The 24,716-nt window shown below is 43.9% G+C and overlaps 1 protein-coding gene across 3 annotated transcripts in view; it reads right to left on the bottom strand.

Moving 5' to 3' along the window:
• TTC17 (tetratricopeptide repeat domain 17) overlaps window positions 1-23,453 on the bottom strand; it is a 108,846-nt gene extending 85,393 nt beyond the window's left edge. For 2 of the 3 annotated variants that reach the window (XM_089521470.1, XM_089521471.1), the window contains exons 1-5: window positions 23,193-23,453; window positions 8,007-8,096; window positions 3,470-3,639; window positions 2,136-2,247; window positions 726-857 (exon numbers count right to left, since the gene is read on the bottom strand). In XM_089521470.1, coding sequence (XP_089377596.1) covers window positions 726-857; window positions 2,136-2,247; window positions 3,470-3,639; window positions 8,007-8,096; window positions 23,193-23,408 — 720 coding nt within the window. In that variant the 5' untranslated portion in view covers window positions 23,409-23,453. The remainder of the gene's footprint in view (window positions 1-725; window positions 858-2,135; window positions 2,248-3,469; window positions 3,640-8,006; window positions 8,097-23,192) is intronic. The other variant, XM_089521469.1, reaches the window with a different exon arrangement.
• Window positions 23,454-24,716: the final 1,263 nt, after the last annotated feature.

Genomic DNA, 24,716 nt, shown 5'->3' with positions numbered 1-24,716 from the left:
GCCACACAGTTGTTGCTGAACTGCAACTTCCAGCAGCTCTAGTTCATGGTGAGGAGTGCTGGGATTTTCACATCAACAATATTTAAAAGGCCACACAATTCCTAGCCTTGAATAAGTCATATACATAAATAGGAGTTGACATGGCAGCACCAGAGTACCATACATACTTGTGTATAGGTCAACCTCATGTACAAGTCAAGGATAGGTTTTGGGGCCAAAATTATGGATGTATATATGACCTGTGGCTAAGTCGAGGGTAAAACTTAAGGGCATGTAATCATAGATGTAAAGGATGTCTTGCTCCTGTGTCTTCCCAGCCCAGCTGCCCTCTCTGAAGCCAACCAGGCTGGGAAGAGGCTAGAGGATCAAATACTCCCTCATCCTGCATCTTCTCAGCCCAGCTGCCCCCTCCAGAGGTATGAGCTGGGAAGAGGCTTGGGGAGGGAGCATTCACTTGTCCTGCATCTTCCCATCCCGGCTGCCTCCTCCAGAGGCAACTGGGCTGAGAAGAGGCTTGGGGAGTGAACAAACGCTCTCTCTGCCGACTTACTACTGTACTGACTTGGGTATAAGTTGACCAAGGTTTTTTTGGGTCAATTTTGTAGTATATATTTTTTTACTTATACACGAGTATATATGGTAAATGGCTATTGTATGCATAGCTATACCTGCCGTAGAAGATCCCTATTTCTTAAACAAAGCCAAAGTGGTTACTGTAGTCATACCTTCAAGAGGCCTTCATAAATGCGATGGCCAATCTCCTCAATGTTTCTTCCTAATCGTCTGGATAAGTAAGTCAATATGGGATCTTCTTTAGGCAACAAGGGTCCTGAAAGATTAACTCTTTCTTGAATACCCTAGATAGAGAAAAAATACCCTAGATAAGAGAGAGAGAGACTGGACATATGAAATGGGATTTTCTATTACCCAGCTGGATTGGTTTGAGGATGGTCTCTTTTTTATTCTTCTTCCATCACCACCACTGTAGTTCATTGATATTTGAAATTTACACAGGGAGTGTGAATTATTTAAAAGGTAAGAAATAACCCATCCATGTGAGCCCAGATTATGTACTTCTGCTTAAGCAATGAGTATGTTGCAAAGTAATAAACTGCATAGGTGACAACACTGTGGTGCTAGCAACATTTGATTAAACAGTAAGCCAGGCTTTCTGGTTTACTATGAATAAGCTGAATGCTAGCAGACATGCCACCTGTTTTATCTTTCTATTAGTGGGAGTGGCTAAATGAACTAAATTGATTTATTGTCCGGGAAAGCAGCCAAAGGGCTGATAAGGCAGCTAGTTCTCCAACAAACAAACCCCCTCCCAGCACAGCAAAGTCAGTGTAAGCTACACAGTCCTGGAGATTCACAGTAGTTCTACCAAAAGGGATTACCAAGAGAATTGTCAGACGGTCCGAGGTTCAGGGCAACAGATAGGCAGGTCGATAAAGCAGTCCGCGGTCAAGGTTTCCGGGTAGTCAAGACAAGAAGCCAAGGGAGCCAGAGACAGAGTCTTTCCTCTAAAAGAGTCAGATATCCACTGGCAAAGAACCACACATGCTCCAGGTGCTTAAGAAGGCAAGGAGCCGGCCTTCAGCTGTGTCTGATTACGAAGACGCTTCTGATAAAGCCTCCGAGATCTTCGAAGGCCCTCTCTTTCTGCTTGACGCTCATTGAAGGTAGGCACACTGCCCAGATCCTCCTCCATGTCCACAGCCTCGGCACCAGGCAAACTTGACTGCTGAACCTCTGGAGGGGCCATAGGCTCTGCTCCAGCAGAACTAGGGCCAGCCTCTAGCTCCTCCATTACAGGTTCAAGCCCCAGGGGCTCTGGCTCCTCCATTACAGGTTCAGGTCCCAGGGGCTCTAGCTCATCCTCTGAGTCCTCCAAGCCGTCCTCCAGGCTGGGCATGACATTTATTCAACACACAGACTGAACTGGGGCTCTTGGCTTTCTGTGACGTTTACAGGCCAGAAGCACTGCTTTGGCATCTGCATGTGCTAGCAGAAGACGACGAACAGGAATAAATGGGCTGTGTGCACCAGCACATAGTTGGCCCATGGTTACTTTGGATAGTAAATATCCTAATGGAGATGGAGAATGGTAGAAATCTTCATAGCTGAATACTTACCCTTAAGTGCTGGAAAGCATGAATACTGTATGGAAGATCTAGAATTTTTGTACATTCCGGCTGTTCTAGGTCTGGAGGTAAAGAAGACTTTGTGTCTATATGGTCTTCAGGGCTAAAACACAAAATCAATTTATATTTATTTTCAGTGAAAAAGATCTCAATGTACTAACAACTGAAACTAAGGCCCAGACAAGATGGGCTGAAAAGGACGCCCTCGTCACGTGCGAGGAGTGCCTTGGGGCAGCGCTTCTAGATGCCCCTCGCCCCTGATGAGGGCGTCAAAATGGCAGCGCCCTGTACAGATGGGCGCTGCCTTTATGATGTGCCGGACACATAGCGTCCGCACGTCACTGTGCCATTACAACGTTGCGAGTGCGCCATTGACGGTTCTTTTTGGTCCGCGGGGAAGTCCCGCGGCCTGGAGGCTGCGGCTTCTCTGTGGACCAAAACTAGGCACCGGGAGACCGTCCTTTTTGGGTGGTCTGTACCCCGGCCAAGTCATGTAGGGATGCTGATAAATATCCACTATTTTATTTAAATTTACCAACATTGGTTGTTGCTTTTTAAAATACACAATTCAACCTTTATTAACAGAATATCTGTTATATTTCTAAAATGAATCTAGAAAACAATCCTTCCCAAGGATGCACAAATTATACACAGTAAGACTCCTTTAGTGATGTATTTTAAAGGGCACATACTTCCTCCAGAAAGAAATATGGAGTCATCTTTGGAACCAAGAACGTTTTCCAGACTTTTACACAACAGTTTGGGAATCAAGTCCATAACAAAGTGTTTAATAATATTTCAAACAGAAATCTAGTTCAAAAATAAATTTAATGAAATTCAGGAACACTAAGAAACTTTGTTCAGGCTCAAATATTATTCAGGAGGACTGCTTTTTTTGTCATTCTGAGCTGACAAGTTGGTTTTGATTCATGGTACATCTATAAATGAAACTGCTCTAAGAAATCCTGTTATTAACCCAGGTCTTGAAAACTCAGTACCATGGCTTCCTTGACCAAGTCAATCCATCTGCAATATGGTCTTTCTTTTTCTCCTACTGTCTTCAACTTTACTGAGCACAGGGATTGGGAATCCACTACTCTGGCAGTGGATTCCACCAACAGACACAGCCAGTTTTATTCAACAGAATAATATTTATTCAGCTAGCACAAAACTTCTACTACTCATGGCCCCTTCCTACCTCCCAAAGTCAGGGGCAATTCAAAAGGCATCCAGTAATCCAGAAAGACCAACCATCTATAATTAGAACTTTTTCAAAATTTAAGAACAATTATAACTCTTTTCCATTCATGTATAGTTATTCATACCTGATATCTTTGCTTTCTAGGGTAATATATGTGCCATCATAGAGATCCAAGTCCCCCAAGGGGACCTTTGCTTTAATGCAATCTGGATCTTCTTTATTGTGCCTTTGTTCCAGTCCTGTGTCTCGATCTTCATTCTCCTCTATATGGATCTTTTGAGCAACCAATTGTTTCTATAAGAAGCAGAAAAAGAAGAAAATGCAGAAAACTACTAACAAATAGTGATCAGCTCATATTCCTATAACAATTTCAAACATCTAGAATGGGACATTCAGTATAAGAATTGTTCATAAAATTGTTCGAAACAAGATTTGTTTTCGTAAAACGTTGGACTATGAAAACATGGCAAATTTTTCTAGATCCTTATCCAACATGGAAAAGTAAATTAATTCATTACACATGGATGTACAATAGAATCATAGAGTTGGAAGAGAGCACAAGGGCCATCCAGTCTAAACCCCCTGCCATTCAGGAACTCACAATCAAAGCATCCCTGACAGATGGCTATCTAGCCTCTGCTTAAAGACCTCCAAAGAAGGAGACTCCACCATTCTCCCAGGGAGTGTGTTCCACTGTCAAACAGCTCTTACTGTTAGGAAGTTCCTCCTAATATTAAGGTGGAATTTGTTTTCCTGTAGTTTGCATCCACTGTTCCATGTTCTAGTCTCTGGAGCAGCAGAAAACAAGCTTGCTCCATTCTTAAAGTGACACCCCTTCAAATACTTAAACAGGGCTATCCTATCACATCTTAACTATCTCTTTTCCAGGCTAAACATACCCAGCTCCCTAAGTCTTTCTTCATAAGGCATAGTCTCCAGGCCCTTCACTATTTTGGTGGCCCTCCTTTGGACACACTCCAATTTTCAACATCCTTTCTGAATTGTAGTGCCCAGAACTGGACACAGCATTCCATGTGAGGCCTCACCAAAGCAGAATATGGTGGCACTTTTATTTCCCTTGATTTAGACACTATACTTCTATTTATGCAGCCTAAAATAGCATTGGCCTATTTAGCTGCCGCATCATACTGTTCACTCATGTTCAACTTATGGTATACTAGGACACCTAGATCCCTTTCACCCGTAGTCTCCTTAAGCTAGGTGTCTCTCCCATCCAATATCTATGCATTTCATTTTTCTAAGTGCAGTATCTTACATTTCTCCCGGTTGAAGTTCATTTTGTTAGTTTGGGCCCAGCTTTCTAATTTATTCAGGTCATTTTGAACTTTGATCCTGTCCTCTGGGGTATTAGCTATTCCTCTTAATTTGGTGTCATCTGTAAATCTGATAAGCATGCCCTCTGTTACTTCATTCAAGTCATTGATAAAGATGTTGAATAGAAATGGGCCCAGGACAGAACCTTGTGGCACCTCACTAGTCACCTCTCTCCATAATGAAGAGGAGGAATTGTTGAGCACCTTTTGGGCTTGGCCAGTCAACCAATTACAAGTTCACCTAACAAGTTACATTGTCTAGCCAACATTTTACTAGCTTGTTTGCAAGAATACCATGGGGGACATATTATGACTGGAACCTGGAGAGTCCCTTGTGTGAGCAGAAGCTAATTTCAGGAGATGGACAAACCATTTTTCCTAAACTCCTCTCCTTCTGCAGCCCCATATACTCTACTCCAAGCCATTCCAAAGAGGCTCCTGGGCTTCAAGTGAGACTTTTGGTGTCTGTTTGCATGCACACAGGGTATAACAGTGGCAATGACATGGTGGATAAATCCTATTGGGTGTATGGTTTCCTGGATTCAGTGCTATATCTTTCTACTTTCAGTAGACATAACAGCAGAATTAATATCTTTTTTTAAGTATTGATGATGAACACATAACAAAGTTTACTAAGGGGTTGTTCACACTATGGTTTAAACCGGATTGCGATCTGAAATGATCCGTTTAAACCACCATGGCTCTCACCTAATTCAAATTGCTGAAGCATTTCGGAAAGGGGGGGCTATGGTTTTTACCCTTTAACCCACGTCAAAAAGACACTGGGTTAAAGGGGTGGGTTTTTTTGGGATGAATCAATTCATTCTCAAATTAATCAATTCATCCCAGTGGGAACCACAGGCGGATTTGAATCTGCCCTAGTGGAAACCAGGTGGGGCACCTGCTATGGCCCCGGCCATCCACTGTCATCGGCCTCCCCCCTTTCTGTACCTGGGCCACCGGCTTCTCTTCGGCCTTCCTGCAACCCCTTTCCCGCCTTCCCAGGGCGCGGGGAACAGAAGAAGGGGAGATGGGAAGGATGTCACAGAGAAGGCGGGGAGGGTTATCTGAAACCTTCCCCGGCTGCGGGGAATGGAAGGAGGCCACAGGGAAGCTGGAGAAGCCGGTTAGAGGCCACAGGGAAGCCAGAAGAAGCCAGTAAGGAGGCTGGGCCGAGGACATTCGAGGCTAGGACAGGTCAAGGCGCCTGATCCGAATTGGTAGAATTGGCACAAACATAATGGGAACCAGGAACTATTTTTGCACACTGAATTCTCCGTAAGTGGGAACAAGGCCTAAGACTTCATCAAATTGTAGCAAAGACGCTGGACATGTGAATAATGACCACTATAAATTATACTGGATAAAACTGAGAGGAACTACAGCTGGCCCTTCTTATACACGGATTTTTTATACATGGATTCAAGCACACACGGTTTGAAAATGTTCAAATAAGGCCTAAATTTCAAATATCAAACCTTGATTTTCCATTTTTTATAAAGGACACAATTTTTCTGTGTCAGTATATTTAATGGTACTTGAGCTTACACAGATTTTGTTATACACAGGGGATCTTGGAACCAAACCCCAATGTATAACAAGGGTCCACTGTATAAAAGACTATGTGTTTTAGACATTCTTCTCATGAAGATGGTCCAAGAGACAGTGAAATATTTTTATAAAGAATTATTTGTGGAAAACACTGAAACCAGGAGTACTCTAGATCAGGTGAAAAGGTTTGAGTGGTTCCATGGTGACATACTTTGGTTTTCTCAAAATTCTGGGGACTGCAATCTAAATAACTATTTTATGTGGTCTAAAGGGGATCAAAATGCTTGTGACAAAAAGGTTAATTTGCTGAGTGGGATGGAGACAAGGCAGAAAATCAGACCTTTTGGAATGTTCAGAAAACCTGGAGCTCCAGCAGAAGAATGGTGGGGTGGTGTATATGTGTGAGAGAGATAGGGAATGATGGATACTAGAGACAGATTGATAGATAGGGAATGAGAGGAGCTACACGTTAACCTATGAGGGTATCTTACAGCCCCCACCCACCCCAGTACATGTCTGGTCTGTGGGACTAGTAGATTTTTCCCCAATGTTCCAGCACCGGCATCATATTTATGTCTATTTTAACTACAACTGTTTCTTGGTTTCCTGGGATTTTTTTAGAGAGTTGCAGTTAACAGCTGCAGAACACTACTTTGAGTAGCACTGTCTTAGTGGATGCAGCACACCCTCATTTGTCAGGAACACAAAAATACACAGGCAGAACTCTGCCCCGCACCTGCTAGACTGAAAGACCATGCGAATCTACTACCAGTTGCACTGCTGCTCCAACACTCTACCAGCATGAAAAAGAATTTTGGACAAATTGCTGTACAAATTTACGTAAAAATCTAGACCTTTTAGTTAAAAAAAATTGATCCAGAAATCCTGGATGGATTTATCCACAAGTCAATTAAGTAATGTACTTTAACTCTTATCAAAAAAGGAACCATTTCATTCTCTGAGTAGATTGTTGAAAGGTCAGAACTTGGTCTATGCCGGGAACACCTAAAAGAAGAACTGACCCCCTACACTCTCTCTCCCCAGTACGGTGTCACTTTTGAATGCCTGGGCAGGAAAATGGTAGTGCTGACAGCTGTTAGGTGCTTCTCCTTACAGGAATGCTGAGAACAATCAGGCTTTGAAGGATTTGTATAAGACATATGTGTACGTTTGTCAGCTTTTCTTCATTAAAATCAGGCAGTTATCACATTAAAGTTAAAGGCTATCATAATTATTCACAGTCTCCATTTTCTATGCTTTGCTTTTCATTCTTTTCTACATGTGTTTTTTTAGCCTTGCCTGTGCCTAACTGCTTCCCCTACATACCGTACAGTCACCATTTACTGTAGCTACCTCCTCATCCATCCAGCCTTTAGAGTGAGCACAGTTATGCCTTCCAGAATTTTCTAAGTTCTTTGACACTGTTTTCCTTTACTTCTTTCTTTACATCCTTTGTTACATGCCCTTAGGTTTTACCTTGATTTATCTTTGAGTTTTATAATGATCCATAATTTTGGCTCCAAAACCTGCCCTTGGTTTATACATGGAGTCAACTTATAGTTGAGTATATACGGTAGTAATAGCTGAGTGTTCTCAGTAAATTTGCTAGAATCCGGCATCTGCTGGCATTTAGAAAGCTACTTGGACTTGTGCAATAGACATTCACCAGCTTGATGCAATATTTATCCTCTAACTATAACTGGCAGATAAAAGCATTTTGTATTGCTCACTGTGTATAAAGCAGTTTCCAAAAGTAAACCATTAAACAAAACTCACCTCCAGCTCTTTGAGGTAGTTAACAGTTGTTTCTTGTCTCATTAGTATCACTAAATCATGAGGATGTTTCAAGTTCATTGGTGAGTCGACCTGAAAGAGAATTCAAAATAGCTACTGTTACTACTTTTACTCAGGACCCTTTTGGATGTAGCAATTGTAGCTTGCTAAATCATGGTGTAAAGAGGCCTCAAAAACTGATCACAATTGCTATTGGTCAGACGAGAACAGTACTACAGAGGAACCTCGCCATATGCGGGGGATCTGTTCCGGATCCCGCCGCGTATGGCGATTTCCGCCTATGCTCGAGCCCCATTGTAAACAATGGGGCTCGTGTGCGGCGGCGCAGGCGCGTGCACCCATTCAATTGAATGGGACGCGCCGCCCCTTCCGCCCCGCGGCTTGAGCACGTATGCTCAAGGCCGCGTATGGCGAGGTTCCACTGTACTGATACAGCAGGAGCTATGGTTTTGATCAGATAAAAGACTACTCATGATACTAATATGTACAGCTTCTAAGTTGTCCCCATAAAGAAGGTGCCTTTTTGGTGTCATGTAAAGCAAAACATGCATTTCATAATTTTATGAATTGAGGGATTAAAATAAATGACTTTCAGATGTTCCACCACAGATCAAACACTGCTTAAGATATTGCAGTCCATTCTAATAAAATATTTGCATATTTATGGGAAAATGAAATTTGCCTGCTAAGTGGAAGACTTAATTGTGGGTCCAAATTTTAAAAATCAGCTCATAGAGAATTCATATAAGTCAGTGGAATAATTAGGTATTTACAACTCAAGAGTGCAGCAGTAAAGAATTTCGGGAATGGAAGGCTCTAAAAATTCTAGAAAGAAACCAATTACTTGCCAAGCAGATGCACACACTAATGACCTCAAGTATGCACATGCAAGGGAAATTACAAAGAAACAAATTATTTTTATTTAAATGCCTTTTGAGGAGAAAGGAATCTGTGAGCTTACAGCTGCAACCTGCATTGCAGAGATAATGTCGTTTGATACCGCTTTAACTGCCATAGCCCAATGTTATGGAATTCTGGGATTTGTAGTTTTATGGGATAGCCTTCTCTGTCAGGGAGCTCTGGTGCAATAACAACAAATCCCAGAATTCCACAGCATTGAGCAACACCAGTTAAAGCAGTACCAAACTGCATTGTTTCTGCAGTTCAGATGCAGCCTAAGGGGTAAAACAGACAGCCCCAAAGTGGCAGCTTCAAGCCACCCCTGACAAAGCAGGATTGGGGCTATAGCAACCACACATCACAGCCCCAATCCAGCCCAGAAAGCTGTTCCTATTTGGGGCAGATTGAAGCTGCCCCATGGCTACTTCAGCTGGTTTCCAGACGGCTTGGGGGCAGGTGGCATCTAACTGTCATGACCTCAAGTCACCCCAAAGCTGCAAAGTGGGCAATCGCTGACACAACTTCTGGGCGACTTCAGGGTGTGGCATGTGTAAATGCCATGCCCCCAAGCCAGCTTGAAGTTTTCTGAAGTTTTTGCTCTGTTTCGGCTTTCATTTTTGCCCCACTTAACAGGCTGGTGTACTTCACAAGGATGCTCTTCTGTGATCATCTTCATGCAGCTGTCTTAGCACAAAGTGACCATCACCTGGAACACTTTAAAACCAAAACTTACTTTCTGCATTTCTTGGAATCGTTAGGGTGTGTTTCGTTTAGGCTAGGAAACATGCAGCTAAAGAGGAAAAGCAGAGTAACAGGGTACCAAACTGATTTAAATTACAAACTAAAAATGAAATTTTGTAACTTTCAGAGTGTGAAGAATATTAATTGGAATACAGAATAACAACACTGTACAGTCTGCCCTCCCCCTATGCGGGGGATCCGTTCCGGACCCCCCCACCACCACGTATGGGGAAAACAGCTTATGCTCAAGCCCCATTATTTCTGCCCTGGTGAAACACAAGAGTATAATATGTCCTGGGAGCACTGACCCCCCCCCCCACTCTTTCATCTATCCATCCTTCAGTGTGAACACAATCAATTATGCCCCCTGCAATTTTGTAAGTTCTTTGGCATTGTTTTCCTTTGTTATGTGACCCTAAATCTTATTCTCGACCTATCCCCGGGTCGTATCAAAATCTATCATTCTGGCCCCAAAATCTGCCCTAGACTTATACATGAGGTCGACTTATAGTCGAGTATATGCGGTACCTGAACTCTTGGTCTCCTCTCACCAGATTGGAATAACAAGTGGAAGGAGGGGATTTGCAGACATCTACAGAATCTGCATGATGGAAGTCAGTATTAGTGGAGAAAGCACAGAATTCCAGAGCCTTTTGATAGCTTCTTCATGTTCTCAATTTAATTTGCTAGATGTAAAAAGAATCTCTCTCTCTCTCACATGCACAAACACAAACTAATGACTCTCCCAAGCTTTTAAAATGAATTTATAAAATGCAAGACAAAAAGACTGACCAATTATGTCAACACTGTACTGATGGAGGCTGAAAAAAGCAAAGATATTTAAGAAATGAGTCATCCACCCTATATCAAAGTTACATTTGTCATGTGACACATGCAAATGTTGATTTTGTATTGTAATCACTCAGTGCACTTTACATGTAATCAGATGAAGCTACAATATTTTCAGGATGAGGAAACCTTAAACTGTGAACAGGTATGCTTCTGAGCAGAAATAGCCAAAGGTCACACCAGTTTATTCCCTATTTGAGACTATTTTTAATATTCTTCTCAAGACTTGTATTACAATGGTCCATCTCAGTTAACAAAGTAGACACATTTCTGAGCATTCCTTTTTTGACAGAAAATTTGGTACTAGTGGAAGAAACAACAGAAAAAATAGGGATAAATTTCTACACCACAAGTAAGAAAAATGGTTCACAATGTTTTAGCAAACTTTTTATTTAAAACTAACAACATGCACATGTGAAATAAAACAACCAGGGCAGGTAAACCCTGCATAACTTACACAACATTTATACCGTCTAGAGACCATTTGGAGGCTTCTTCTGAAATGCAACAAGAGATGACTTCGTCTTTCAACAGCCTTTACTTTTCTGATGAACTGTTTTGGTGGCTAAACTTCTACATCTATGCTTTTTAAATATGCTGAGAGTAGTCACTGACCCAGGCTTATCTGTTCTCTCCCTTTCCCTCTGTTTTGCTATTCATACATGCTCAATAAAGCATTCTGGAGACAGCTGCTGTTTACTTTGCTTGTATTAGGAAGGCACATGCAGTAGGATGAGCTAGAATAGAATCTATCCTTTCCTTGAACAAACTTCACTGCATTATTTACTGTCATTACCCTCTTCCAAGTACCAATGCAGCTAAAAATACCTAGCTAGACAGAGGGCGAAAAGGGGCCTTAAAAAGGAAAAGTTAAAAGGAGCTGCCACAGGATCTGTCAACTGATGTATGCCTGTGATTACCTTTTTTTTTTGCTGCAAATTCTAATAGATCATGGGGACATTGAAGCAAGAGAAAAACTGTACCTGAAAGTATCTACTATTATCTACACACATTTCAGTATCTGGGATCTTAGTGTTCTTCTGTCTTCTTTAATAAGCTCTATCTTAAAATCCAATGTGCTAGGATTTTGATGCTTTCAAATTATGCATTTCAAGGCTGGTTAATATGCTGAAATCAGATTAATATGTTATGGCTTTTGGCTAAGATAAACACTAACACCAAATATAGACCAGAATTATTTATGCCATGGAATTTCAGATTTCTACATATAGGTATGAAAGCAAGACAGTAAAAACTGACAGAAAAAAACCCTCTTGAAATGAGATTGTACAGTTTTGAATAGTTTTGGGGGAAGATTTTATTTTACTCCACCAGCCTGCACTTTATGATTTCCATTTTGGGCAGCCAAACTTATAGATCCATGCTTAATCCAGATAAGACAGAGGTGCTCCTGGTTAGTCGGAAGGCAGAACAAGAAATAGGGATCCAGCCTGTGTGAAATGGGGTCACACTCCCCCTGAAGATGCAGGTTCGCAGTTTGGGGGTAGTCATGGACTCAGCTTTGAATCTGGAGGCCCAGGTCTTTGCAGTGACCGGGAGTGCTTTTGCATATTTAAAACTTGTGTGCCAACTGCACCCATTTCTTGAGACACCGGATCTGGCCTCAGTGGTACATGACTTGGTTACATCCTGTTTAGACTACTGTAACAAGTTCTACGTGGTGCTGCCTTTTAAGAGTGTTTGAAAACTTGGTTTAAAGAGTTGCAGCCAGGCTGCTAACAGGGGCAGGTTATAGAGATCATACAACACCCCTGTTGAAACAGCTTCACTGGCTGCCAGTTTGTTTCTAAGCACAATTCAAAGTGCAGGTGATGACCTATAAAGCCCTATATGGCTCAGGTCCAGGCCATTTGGCAGACTGTATCTCCTTCTATGAGCCAGCCGGGGCTCTGAGATCCTAAGGGGAGGCCGTTCTTTCCATCCCACCACCAACACAAGCACAATGGGGGACACACGACAGAGGGCCTTTTCCATAAGGGCCTTTTCCATAATGTTTAGGTGGAAGTTTTTCCTCCTGCTTGAATCCACTGCTCCACATCCTATTCTTTGAAGCAACAGAAAACAAGCTTGCTCCAACTTCACTATTAAATCATTGCAAATATTTAAACATGGCTATCACGTCACCTCTTAATTCTCCTGGCTAAACATATCTAGCTCCCTTAGCCACTTCTCATAGAGAATAGTTTCTAGTCCTTCCATGACATCTCATGAGAGAACTTGAGTTCCTGGGAAAGAATAATGCTAACAAAGGCAGTAGGAAAAGAGAAGAGCATGGCACAAATAGACTGTCTTGGTTGGTTGAAGCAGGGAACAACAGAATCTCTCTGAAGCCTCTTGGAACCTGATGGGAAGAATGGCAGCAACAATGCTAGCAATAGGCTAAACAAATACCAAACTAGGCATTAAAAAACAAACAAACAAAAACAAAAAACCACCTACAAGCAATAAGTTCTGATTCTCAAATTGTTGGTCTTACTTCCAACTTAGAATGGCCTGAAGCAGATAGGCAGCAAGGAGCGGCCTCTGGCCACAAATGGCCTGGCACTGTGGCGATCACATGGCCTACTATCAAAGCAGGCCACCACCATGGCCCTAAACTGGCCACTGCCAGGGAGATTTTTTCTGCTCCTTCTCCCAACAGTTTCAGGCAACCTTTGTTGGCTTCAGAGTGGTTTCTGGCTGCTTTCAGGGCATGCATCATCAAAATGCCACAATCCCAAAGTGGTCAGAAGCTACTTCTTTTGGCCCATCTGTTTTGGACCAATAAGTTTAATCCTATAAAAACTTATTTAGAGTTAATTCAACTAATGTTGTGTGCCTTCAAATGGTTTTCAATGTATGGCGATCTTAAGGTGAACTTATCATGGAATTTTCTGCCTGAAGGAGCGATCAGGCAGACCCAGCAACATCAGGGACAGCCTGAAGGAAGAGGCTCCTCCCTCTTTTAACTGTCATCTTGGCCTCAGAGGGAGCGATCAGGCAGACCCAGCAACATCAGGGACAGCCTGAAGGAAGAGGCTCCTCCCTCTTTTAACTGTCATCTTGGCCTCAGAGGGAGCGATCAGGCAGACCCAGCAACATCAGGGACAGCCTGAAGGAAGAGGCTCCTCCCTCTTTTAACTGTCATCTTGGCCTCAGAGGGAGCGATCAGGCAGACCCAGCAACATCAGGGACAGCCTGAAGGAAGAGGCTCCTCCCTCTTTCAACTGTCATCTTGGCCTCAGAGGAAGAGATCAGGCAGACCCAGCAACATCAGGGACAGCCTGAAGGAAGAGGCTCCTCCCTCTTTCAACTGTCATCTTGGCCTGAGAGGGAGCGATCAGGCAGACCCAGCAACATCAGGGACTGCCTGAAGGAAGAGACTCCTCCCTCTTTTAACTGTCATCTTGGCCTCAGAGGGAGCGATCAGGCAGACCCAGCAACATCAGGGACAGCCTGAAGGACGAGACTCCTCCCTCCTTTAACTGTCACCTTGTACTGTATTGCAATTTTTACTGTACACCGCTATGATCATTGCGGAATAGCGGTCTATAAATAAAACATATTATTATTATTATTATTAGATTTTCAGAGAGGTTTGCCTTTGCCTTCTTCTGAGGCTGAGAGGGTGTGCCTTACCCAATGTCAACCAGTGAGTTTGTGACCCTGAGGAGTTTGCACTCTGGCCTCTAAATTCATTGCCCAACATTCAGACCACTACATAACAGTGGGTCTCTCAAATTCAATTAGAAATGCTATATTCTGCACAGAAATGCCTGAACAAAAATATTCAAGGCAGTGGTTTATGGATCATAGAATTCTTGGGTGGAGGAAACAGATGGATCAAGCCACAGGTTTGGTACACATGTTCCCACCAAATTTCAAAGAAAATTTATCTCATCTTTTTTCTTCATCTTTTATGATTTTATCTACTAGACAAAAAGTTGAAAATATGTACACACCCCCATAATACATTATAAACCTCTTTTAATGTGCTCTACATGATGTGAAACAGTGGACTATTGCTTTCCAGAGGAAGTTAAACCATAATGACTGAAGCATACATAAGACTGGAATTGAGAACTGCAACAGACAGGATGTACGTATAGATATACTCAAGCCAATAGTGGAAGCAACAGAAGGCACAGACCAGAAGGCATGGGGAACACATTGTCAAGTATGTCAGCAGAAGTGCATGGAAGAAGTCTCCACTTGTTTGAGCCGACATGTGTAAAATGGCAGCTGGTCTTCAAATGAATGAAGCTATGGAGGCTAACTCTAAATACAGTGCTACCTCGGGTTATGAAATTAATTCGTTCCGCGGCGCCGTTCGTAACCCGATACATTTCGCAACCCGAAAAGGCGCTGGAAAGCCGCTGGAAAGCCGCTAGCCGCGCTTCCGATTTGAATTTCGCGCCGAAACGCGCCGAAATTAATTTCGTAACCCGAAAAATCTTTCGTTACCTGGAACAGTTTTTTTAAATCTAACTTTTTCGTACCCCGGAAATTTCGTAACGCGGTCAATTCGTATCCCGGGGTACCACTGTAACAGGATCCAAACTCTAAACACAAATGTGCAATATAATGTTTACTCACTGGTTAAAAACAGCACTCTTCTATATATGTAGAACAAGCAATTTCACTTTGTGATGCAGTGTTAAAAAAGTTGCAAATGGGATGTGTGTGTGTGTGTGTATATATATACATACATACATACACATACCCGTGTACAAGTTGACCTCACATATAAGTCGAGGACAGATTTTGGGACCAAAAATTATGGATTTTGACATCACCTGTAGATAAGTTGAGGGCAAAATGTTAAGGCTCTTTCCACACACTCTTTACAAAGGGAAAAATCTATCAAGTGACGTGATTTCTGATTTTGGAAGGAATAAAGTTAAAACCCTTTCTCTTCCTCTTTCCAAAGACAAAATCCCACAGCTGGTAGGGCTTCTGTCACTGGAAGGAGCACAGTTAACCCTTTCCTTTCAATCTTTCCAAAGGCACATGGCTCACATTAAGTAAAAACACTGTGTTAAGTTGGGTATTGAATTTATTGAAACAAAAATATTATAAATTGAACAATGTTATTTCCTTATAAAATGTATAATATGACTATATATGAACATGTGAATGAAAATATGCACACTAAAAAACAAAGTATTTTCATTCATATACTATGTCGAGTGAGAGGGGGCCCAACATACACAGGTAGATGTAAAATGGGGCTCAGGGGGGAAAGTATGAGAACCACTACCCTATATTTTATTATAATTTATCTTAATTTATTTTAACCATTGCTATTATGCTTGGGTGGAAAGGGGGGGGGGGATGATTCAGCTCCCTTAACCTATATATACTTTTTGATAACGAGTACCATCACCTGCAAACCACAACCACAAAAAGATAGTTAAATGGACAGTGTGCAGTTTGAACCTCAGAAACAATAACAGAAATTAAAACAGTGAAACTTTTTATGGAGATCAGGGAGTTAATTAACAACATATACTGTACATTACCACATTTAAATAATCTTTAAAAAACTGCCATCAATATTTTATACCATATTATCAAAAACAAGAGAAGCTATTGAGAAGGGCCTCTTTATCTGATAATTCACTCAACTATGTTAATATTAAGTATTTATTTTAATTACTATCTTGAATTGATATCATGCCTATTTCAAATGATTTAGCAGCCAGGAATGAATAGACTTCATTTAACATTAAGGGTCAAAACAGACCGCCTGGAATAGGTGGTTTGATACTGCCCCTCTGAACGATATGTTGGGGCTGTGGCAACCATGCGCTACTGCCCTGTGCTGGCTTTTCCACCACCACCGTGGCTTTGCACCACTCCTGCGGCATATGACTTAAACGTCACACTGCCAGAGCACCGCAAAGCCGCCTCCTGTGTCATTGGGCGGGTGGTGTGACACCGGCTTCAGGGCATCATCAGAGTGTGCAGCATCTAAACACCACACTCAGATGCCGCCCCGAAGCCGGCTCAAAAGGGTGGTCTGTTTTCCCTTAAGTCTATAATCTTATGGACACTTATTTGGGATAGGGTTGCCATAGTGCCGGACCTCGAAACCGGGAAAAATGTAGGACAAAATTTTCAAATGTAGGACACACAAAAAGTGTGTCCTACATTTGAAAATTCTGTCCTACATTTTACCGCGATCGCAGCGGAGGCCAAGCGGCAAGGGAAAGCCTCCACTTAAGGAGGCTTTCCCTCCCCGCCTGGGCCCCGCCACGATCGGAGGCCAGGATCGGGGCCTCGCCTCGTTCCTGGGACCCTCAGGGACCATGAAGGAGGGGAGGAGGCCTGCGGCGATCGCCGCGGCCTCTCCTCCTTCCTGGCCCCGGCTGGGACCATGAAGGAGGGGAGGAGGCCGGCGGCGATCGCCGCGGCCTCTCCTCCTTCCTGGCCCCGGCTGGGACCATGAAGGAGGGGAGGAGGCCGGCGGCGATCGCCGCGGCCTCTCCTCCTTCCTGGCCCCGGCTGGGACCATGAAGGAGGGGACGAGGCCGGCGGCGATCGCCGCGGCCTCTCCTCCTTCCTGGCCCCGGCTGGGACCATGAAGGAGGGGACGAGGCCGGCGGCGATCGCCGCGGCCTCTCCTCCTTCCTGGCCCCGGCTGGGACCATGAAGGAGGGGACGAGGCCGGCGGCGATCGCCGCGGCCTCTCCTCCTTCCTGGCCCCGGCTGGGACCATGAAGGAGGGGACGAGGCCGGCGGCGATCGCCGCGGCCTCTCCTCCTTCCTGGCCCCGGCTGGGACCATGAAGGAGGGGACGAGGCCGGCGGCGATCGCCGCGGCCTCTCCTCCTTCCTGGCCCCGGCTGGGACCATGAAGGAGGGGAGGAGGCCGGCGGCGATCGCCGCGGCCTCTCCTCCTTCCTGGCCCCGGCTGGGACCATGAAGGAGGGGAGGAGGCCGGCGGCGATCGCCCCGGCCTCTCCTCCTTCCTGGCCCCGGCTGGGACCATGAAGGAGGGGAGGAGGCCGGCGGCGATCGCCCCGGCCTCGCCCCAGGCCTCAGAAAGGCCTTGGAGCCGCCGCGGCAGCGGAGGTAGCCGCAGTGGGCGGGGCCGTCCCGGTTTGGGCGCCAAACCGGACCGGGACCGGGATGGCACCGCCCAAACCGGGATTGTCCCGCCGGGGGGCGGGATATGGCAACCCTAATTTGGGACCACTGTCTGAGTAAAGATGCCTAGTAACAGGGAGCAAGATATTTAATTTAAATTTCAAACCCTATAATAATGCATTTATCAGTATTCTTTTTCTAAATATTGCAGTGATGCCCTGCAACCACATTTCTAACTGTAAGTTGGTATATTTCATGATACACAATAATGCAGTAGTGATTGATGAGAATATAAAACAGAGCATACAATATCACAACTACAGTATGGAGCACAAGAAACCTTGTAATTTCCAAATGTGAAAAACATGATAATAAGCATCATTAGGTTTACTGCAATCAATTTATAATTTCAGATACTTTTTACACATACTCACCTGGGAGTAAGGCACAATGAATGAAGCATGACTTCACTGTAAACAGATACTATATATGGACTACACAGAATTCTCAAGACACAATTCTTTTCAAAAGCAACAAGACCAGGAAAAACATCACCTGAGTCCTTTTACTATCCTGAAACATCACCAGGTTTCCCCAAACATAAGAGAAGAAAATGACTTTGAGGTGCTTCTCTTTACTAAGTAAATTCTCTCCCACAATAAAAAACAATGCATTCAGATACCCCCAAATTGTGTTGTGTACAATATAACTTTACCTTAGGCCTGTTACAGACTGCCAAAATAAAGCTGCTTCGGGTCTCTTTGGAGGTATGCTATTTAAATGATGCATGGGTCCTAAGAGTCCGGAGGTCGCGCCAAAGCCACACTCCATTCCTAAGCACTGGAGTGCAGCTTTGGTGCAACTTCCGCATTCTTAGGATGCATGCATCATTTAAATAGCATACCTCCAAAGAGACCCGATGCAGCTTTATTTTGGCAGTCTGTAACAAGACCATAGTTTTCTATACTTCTGACTTAAATGAAAAACAAAACAAAACAAACAAACCAAAACAGACAGACTATGGCTATGAATTTCTCCAACTCTTAAACTTTGTACCCAATGAGGAAGTTACTGTAGAACAGTAATTAATGCTAGTAAGTTAATTTCAGCATCTCTTGTGGAAAACGGCACCAATGTTAATTATAATGAAACATTTTCAAAACAGAGATATGATGAGCAGGAGTACTTTATTAAGCAAAATTAAATAAATCAAAGTATTTATTGTTGAAATAAATAAAAAACACAATTATGACTGCGGTATAAAGTCATATTCCAGGTCCAATATTTATCCATGTTGCTAAAACTGATTTCTGCTCTTTTTAGCAACAAGGCATACTGTATGTTACAAATTACAGAAAGAAAAACGAATGAACAGCACAGATGATAAATCACAATTATGTGATTTATAAGAAAGGGCAAATCTATAAAGATGAATATCCTGTATGAAGGCTGAAAGGACTCATAAAAAGCAATTCCTATTATTTCTAAGCTACCAGGTTACCACGAACAAGCTGTCTAACTGACATTGCATAAGCATTCCTATATTTGGAAGAAAAAGCTGATAAAGGCCAATAGAGGAAGAAAAGGAATTCATGCTCACATGACATTCTTTTTAAAGCTACATTTCTGGTAAACTGTGCCTACTGAAAAGATTTCTACATGAGCAATATCTCCTATACCTTGTCTAGCCAGTGCTGTTTAAGATACTGATGGGTATTCCAGTTCTCTCTCATCCAGAACAGGAAACCATCTCTACCAATAGCAAGCAATATATTTCACTCCAAGAACATTAAAATGTCAAGATTTGATAGGCTGCATCATCACACCGTACCAGAGACGATGTGAGGAGAACAGTGTAGAGAAATTGGACGATTAAAAAAAATCCTTTTAATTTTTGATTTTAAAAGCACTATAAGTACAAAGTCTGGAGTCCAACAGTTTCATTGCTCCCAAGAAATACCTTCTGTAGATACAAGCAGCATGTGACAAACCTTAAAATCTATCAATGTGCTTCAGAAGGACAGGACTCTCAGAAGGAGGCTTGTAGTGAAAACCAGCTTCTGAGTCAAAGGAGGTTTTTTTTTATGTAAATGAAGAACTAATACGATCACGTTTCAAATATGACAGTTTACTTTCTTCACTCCAAATACAGACATCTCATTTTCACCTCACAAAAACTCACTGCTCTATTCTAGGCATTTCATTTTCACCTCATGAAAGTGAATGGCTGTAGGCTGCCATCATCAGGGTGAGCAAAAGCTGAGTGAAGCAGAAAAATGGAACATATGAAAGAAGAGAAAATGGCAGTTGGGCAATGCTAGCCTTATATTATTCTCAAATGTAACCTAACAGAATGTCATGGCTGCTGATCTTAAGAAAGAGTCTATATGGGAATATTTTGAAGGCAGTTCTCTTATTGGAAAAAAAATATGCCAACAGGACAGAGCCTGCCTGAATACCCTAAATTCATGCGGTTGCCATAAGTCAACAGGTGACCTGAAGGCGCATGCTCACTGAATAGTATAGTGTGACAAACAGATGCAAAGCTTTGTTGGGAAAAAAAGAAGAAGAAAAGAAAATAACACTATAAATAAGAACTCTATTTACTTGTAATATACCATGGCTTACTGATCAGAGCTACATCTCTGTTTGGAAAAACTATGATGTAATATCAATGGGAATAGGTTTAAATCAAGTATCCCTTTTCTTTTGCCAACTTAAACTGCCTTTATTTAAACCAACACAAGGTGCACTGGTGCAATCATCACAGAAAGTCACTCAAGCACAGTGATATGCCAGTCATTAGCAAAATGGGACTTTGTACTTTCTTGCCTCTGCCAAGAGTTTCCTCATCTTTTACAGCTAGTGTGGGCCAAGTGTGGCTTTTCAGAGACTACTGAACTGCACTGCCCAACATTTCTTATAACTGGGTTCTCTGATGGCAGCTAATGAAGTTACAGTTCTTGAAGGTTGCACTTTATCCACCCCTTCCTTGCATAAAAGAAGAAAGACTGAAAGTTCAGAAAGGAGAACAAAGGTGATACCTGACAACCATAAAATTAAAGCCAGTTGTTATAAGGCTCTCTTCTAAGCAACTGCTCTAGATAGAAAACAGTCTTGGAAGTACAACTGTATAGCACATTAATGAATGCATCCATTAATGAATCTGCATCATTAATGAATTTTACGAAAGAGATGTTCTGGTTTACATTAAATCCCACTAGGTGTCTGGTTTGCTGGTTTGGGAAAGTATAATGTTGAACAAGAGAGGTCTTTAGATTGGTCTAGAATTGTTATTATCTAGCCATCACTTTAGTTATATTCCCCCGTTTCTCCTCATGTTCAGCTCAGAGGCAAAAGGAAAGTCCAGGGCTGCACAACACATATTACAGGGAGAGGGAATATGAGAAACATGAATCAGGGGAATGTAGATATAGTAAACCAAGAAATGGAATGTATGAACATTGTAAAACTTGTGAGGAACAGACTAAAGTATGCAGGAATGGGAAATTCAGAGTCGGATAATTACACATTATTTTACTCAGGAAATGAAAATCCAAGAAGAAACGGCATGGCTTTAATAGTGAGGAGAGATGTAGCAAAATCAGTCAAAGGATGTAATGAAAAGCCAGACCAAATCATAGCAATAAGACCTCATAAACCAAAACAAGACTTCTTATTAATCATTGAAGTCTTGGAACCAAACCCCAGGGGATACCAAGGACCCACTGTACAAAAATAAAAGCTATAAACACTCATATAAATATAAACAAAACAAACAAACAAGCTTCGTTTATATACTGCTTCATACCACCTAAGCAGTGTCTAAGCGGTTTACAACTGTAAGCTAATTTGCCCCCAACAATCTGGGTACTCATTTTAATGACCTCCTCGGAAGGATGCAAGCCTGAGTCGAGCTTGAGACCTTTTGCTGTTCTTGAACTCGCAACCTTGTGGTTTTGAGCTAGTGGCTGCAGTACATGCATCTAACCACTGCGCCACCAGGGCTTCATTATTATTCTTAATTGTTTTAAAATGTGTATGTTTTAATTGTCATTTTCAACTGTGGCATGTTTAAGTTAATGCATTTCATTGAGGTTGAGGCTGTTCACTGTTGATCTGCTGTTGTTCGCTGCCTCGATCCGTGGAGAGAGGCAGGCAAGAAATAAATACTGTAATCGTTTAATTCCATCTTGCCCTTTTGTAAGTTGTACTTGTGCTGTGCTTTTACACGGCAAGCTGCTTTTGAGCCTCTATTTGGGGGGAAAGTGGGATGAAAATACTCACACCAATATTTTGGTCATGCTCAAAATGGAGGACATTTTGGCACGTCTCCTGGGCAGAGGACCGAAGTGGAAGACATGTCCTGGAAATGGAAGACACCTGGTCACCTTCCACCAGTGACAATTCCTATGGGGACCAAGCACTTTTCCCAGGCTGTCTGTTGTGGGAAACACGCTCTCCATGCTGGTTGGACTTGATCCTCTTTTTCCAGGGCATGTCCTCCATTTGCCTTCTCTCCAAGAGGAATTCCAAAACGCTTTGAGCATGGCTAAGGTCCAAAACACACCGCATAAATAATGACTTATGGCAACATTGGGGCCATCTTATTATGGAGTTTTTCTGACAGTCTATGACTTGCCTCAGACCACTATGCCACGCTATTTTACATGCATTTTCCTGGTTGGAAATAGAAAAGAAGAAGAAATTATCTGTCTGTTTTGGTTTCCTCTGGATGAAGGAGGGAGACTGAGGTCCAAAACACACCGCAAGAAAACAAGCCAGTTTGAGGCGCTTTAACTGCCTTGGCTCAATGCTAGGGAGCCTTTCTGGCTTTTGTAGCTCTGTAGCTTCCTTAGCCCTGAGACAGGGCAGTTGGAGCAGATTGTTTCTTATTTGGTTTGGACCTAAGAAACATGGGTTTATCTATCTATGAGTGTTCACAGAATCACAGAGTTGGAAGAGACCACAAGGGCCATCCAGTCCAACCCCATTCTGCCATGCAGGAACTCTCAGTCAAAGCATCCCTGACAGATGGCCATCAAGCCTCTGTTTAAAGACCTCCAGGAAAGGAGACTCCACTAAACTCTGAGGGAGTGTGTTCCTCTGTCGGACAGTCCTTACTGTCAGGAAGTTCTTCCTAATGTTGAGGTGGAATCTCTTTTCCTGGAGCTTGCATCCATTGTTCTGGGTCCTAGTCTCTGGAGCAGCAGAAAACACCCTTGTTCTCTCCTCAATATGACATCCCTTCAAGTATTTAAATAGGGCTATCATATCACCTCTTAACCTTCTTTTCTCCAGGCTAAACATCCCCAGCTCCCTAAGTCGTTCCTCATAGGGCATGGTTTCCAGACCCTTCACCATTTTAGTCGCCCTCCTTTGGACACGCTCCAGTTTCTCAACGTCCTTTTTGAATTGTGGAGCCCAGATCTGGACACAGTATTCCAGGCGAGGCCTGAGCAGAGCAGAATAGAGCGGGGCTCTTACTTCCCTTGGCCTAGACACTCTACTTCCACCGGGGCAGCCTCGCCCCCGCTGGCCTTCTTCCATGGCGGGGGCCCTCCCTCTCCCTCTCCCTCTCTCTCACCTGCTGCTGGATCTTGCCGTCCTCGGTGACCACCCAGTGGGTGGTGGCGGCTCCTGGCCGAGGCGCCGAGCCCAGCAGCCAGAGGAGGCCGAGGAGCCAGCGGAGGAAGGCAGCGCTGCCCAGCCCTCGGCCTCCCCACCGGGACGCTCCTGCCGCCATCTTCTTCAAGCCGGGCCTGTGCGCGCCACCCGGAAGCGGAAATCCCCGAGCCGCCATTTTGAGGAAGGAAGGCCGCGCTAAGCATCCGGCCTTAGAAGGCGGGGCGGGAGGTCGCGCAGGGAGCCTGAAGTGTGGGCGTGACAACGAAGGCCGCCCTTTGGGCATGCTGCCGCTCTCTGTGTGGCGAACGAGCATTGCTAGCTTCCCATCGATAGACCAGAAACGGCGTGTGGTGGCACTCTATAGTTTTTCCTATCTCTATGGGCACAACGGGGGATGCTGGGTCAGAGGTGGGCGGGGACAGGAGGCAAAGTGGGCGTGGCGAGGCTGTGTGGTGAACGCGGATTGGTGGCTTGCCATCGACGGCGCCTTGGGATTTCCACGCAGAACGCTAATAAAAACCCCACACAACAAAAGGAGGGGTTGCGGCGCTCTTTCCTGCCTCTACGATCGCAGGACCGACAGCAGAGGGAAATGCTGGGTCACACAGAACGGAGTGGGGGCGGGGAAATGGGCGTGGCGAGGATTGGTGGGAGGGGAGGAGGAGTCGACGCGCTTGCCTTAAGTGGCCTGTCACGTGACGCGCGGAAAGGGAGCCGCAGCAGTAGCAGCCAATCAGTGGCTCCCGAGGCCTCGGAGGCGGTGGGGAGTGGCGCGTGCCTTGAGCTGCCTCCGCGCGATTGTTATTATTAATGTCGAAAGCATGCAGATGCCAGCAGATAGATAGGCGCCGCCTGCTTCTCAGAGGGAAGGGAAACTGCGTCCGGTGGAGGGCGACTGAAGGTTCGCACCAAACACCTGACTGGGCATGCGCAATGAAGACACACCCATGGCTCTGTGACGACTGATTTGAATGAGCATGGATTGTGTGAAGTAACATGAAGCAGGCCTGGAGGAGGCTGTACATCATCCAGTGGAAACAGATATAAGCATTGTAACCCAAAATGCCTCCTCGTGTGTAAAACGTGGGTCGCTCTGCCTGCCTGCCTGCCAGCCCTTCTTGCAAGATTGGAATTAAGAAGCTGGGAATGGCTGCTTCACTTGTTTTGTCCTAATTTGATTCAGTACTTTGGGACTTAGAAAACTATATCCCACAACTGTGTAGTTGCCAGAGTCAAATGACCCCTTCTTGTCCATTTTAGCAACCTTATCTCTAGTACAGTGCGCCCGCATTATACGCAGGTGCGCTTTACGCAGTCTTGAGCGTATGTGCTCAAGCCACGGGGCGCGTGCACACATCCCATTCAAATGAATGGGCACGCGCACCACTGTGCAGGACCCCCATTGTTTCCAATGGGGCTCAAGCATAGGCGGAATTCCCCTTACGCAGCAGGGTCCAGAACGGATCCCCTTCGTAAGGCAAGG

This window comes from Sceloporus occidentalis, unplaced genomic scaffold (genome assembly GCF_023333645.1).
Source record: "Sceloporus occidentalis isolate IW3139 unplaced genomic scaffold, rSceOcc1.0.p SCAF_4, whole genome shotgun sequence".
Taxonomy (NCBI): domain Eukaryota; kingdom Metazoa; phylum Chordata; class Lepidosauria; order Squamata; family Phrynosomatidae; genus Sceloporus; species Sceloporus occidentalis.
The sequence above is the reverse complement of the archived record's forward strand: the minus strand, read 5'-3'. Positions and strand labels throughout refer to the sequence as shown.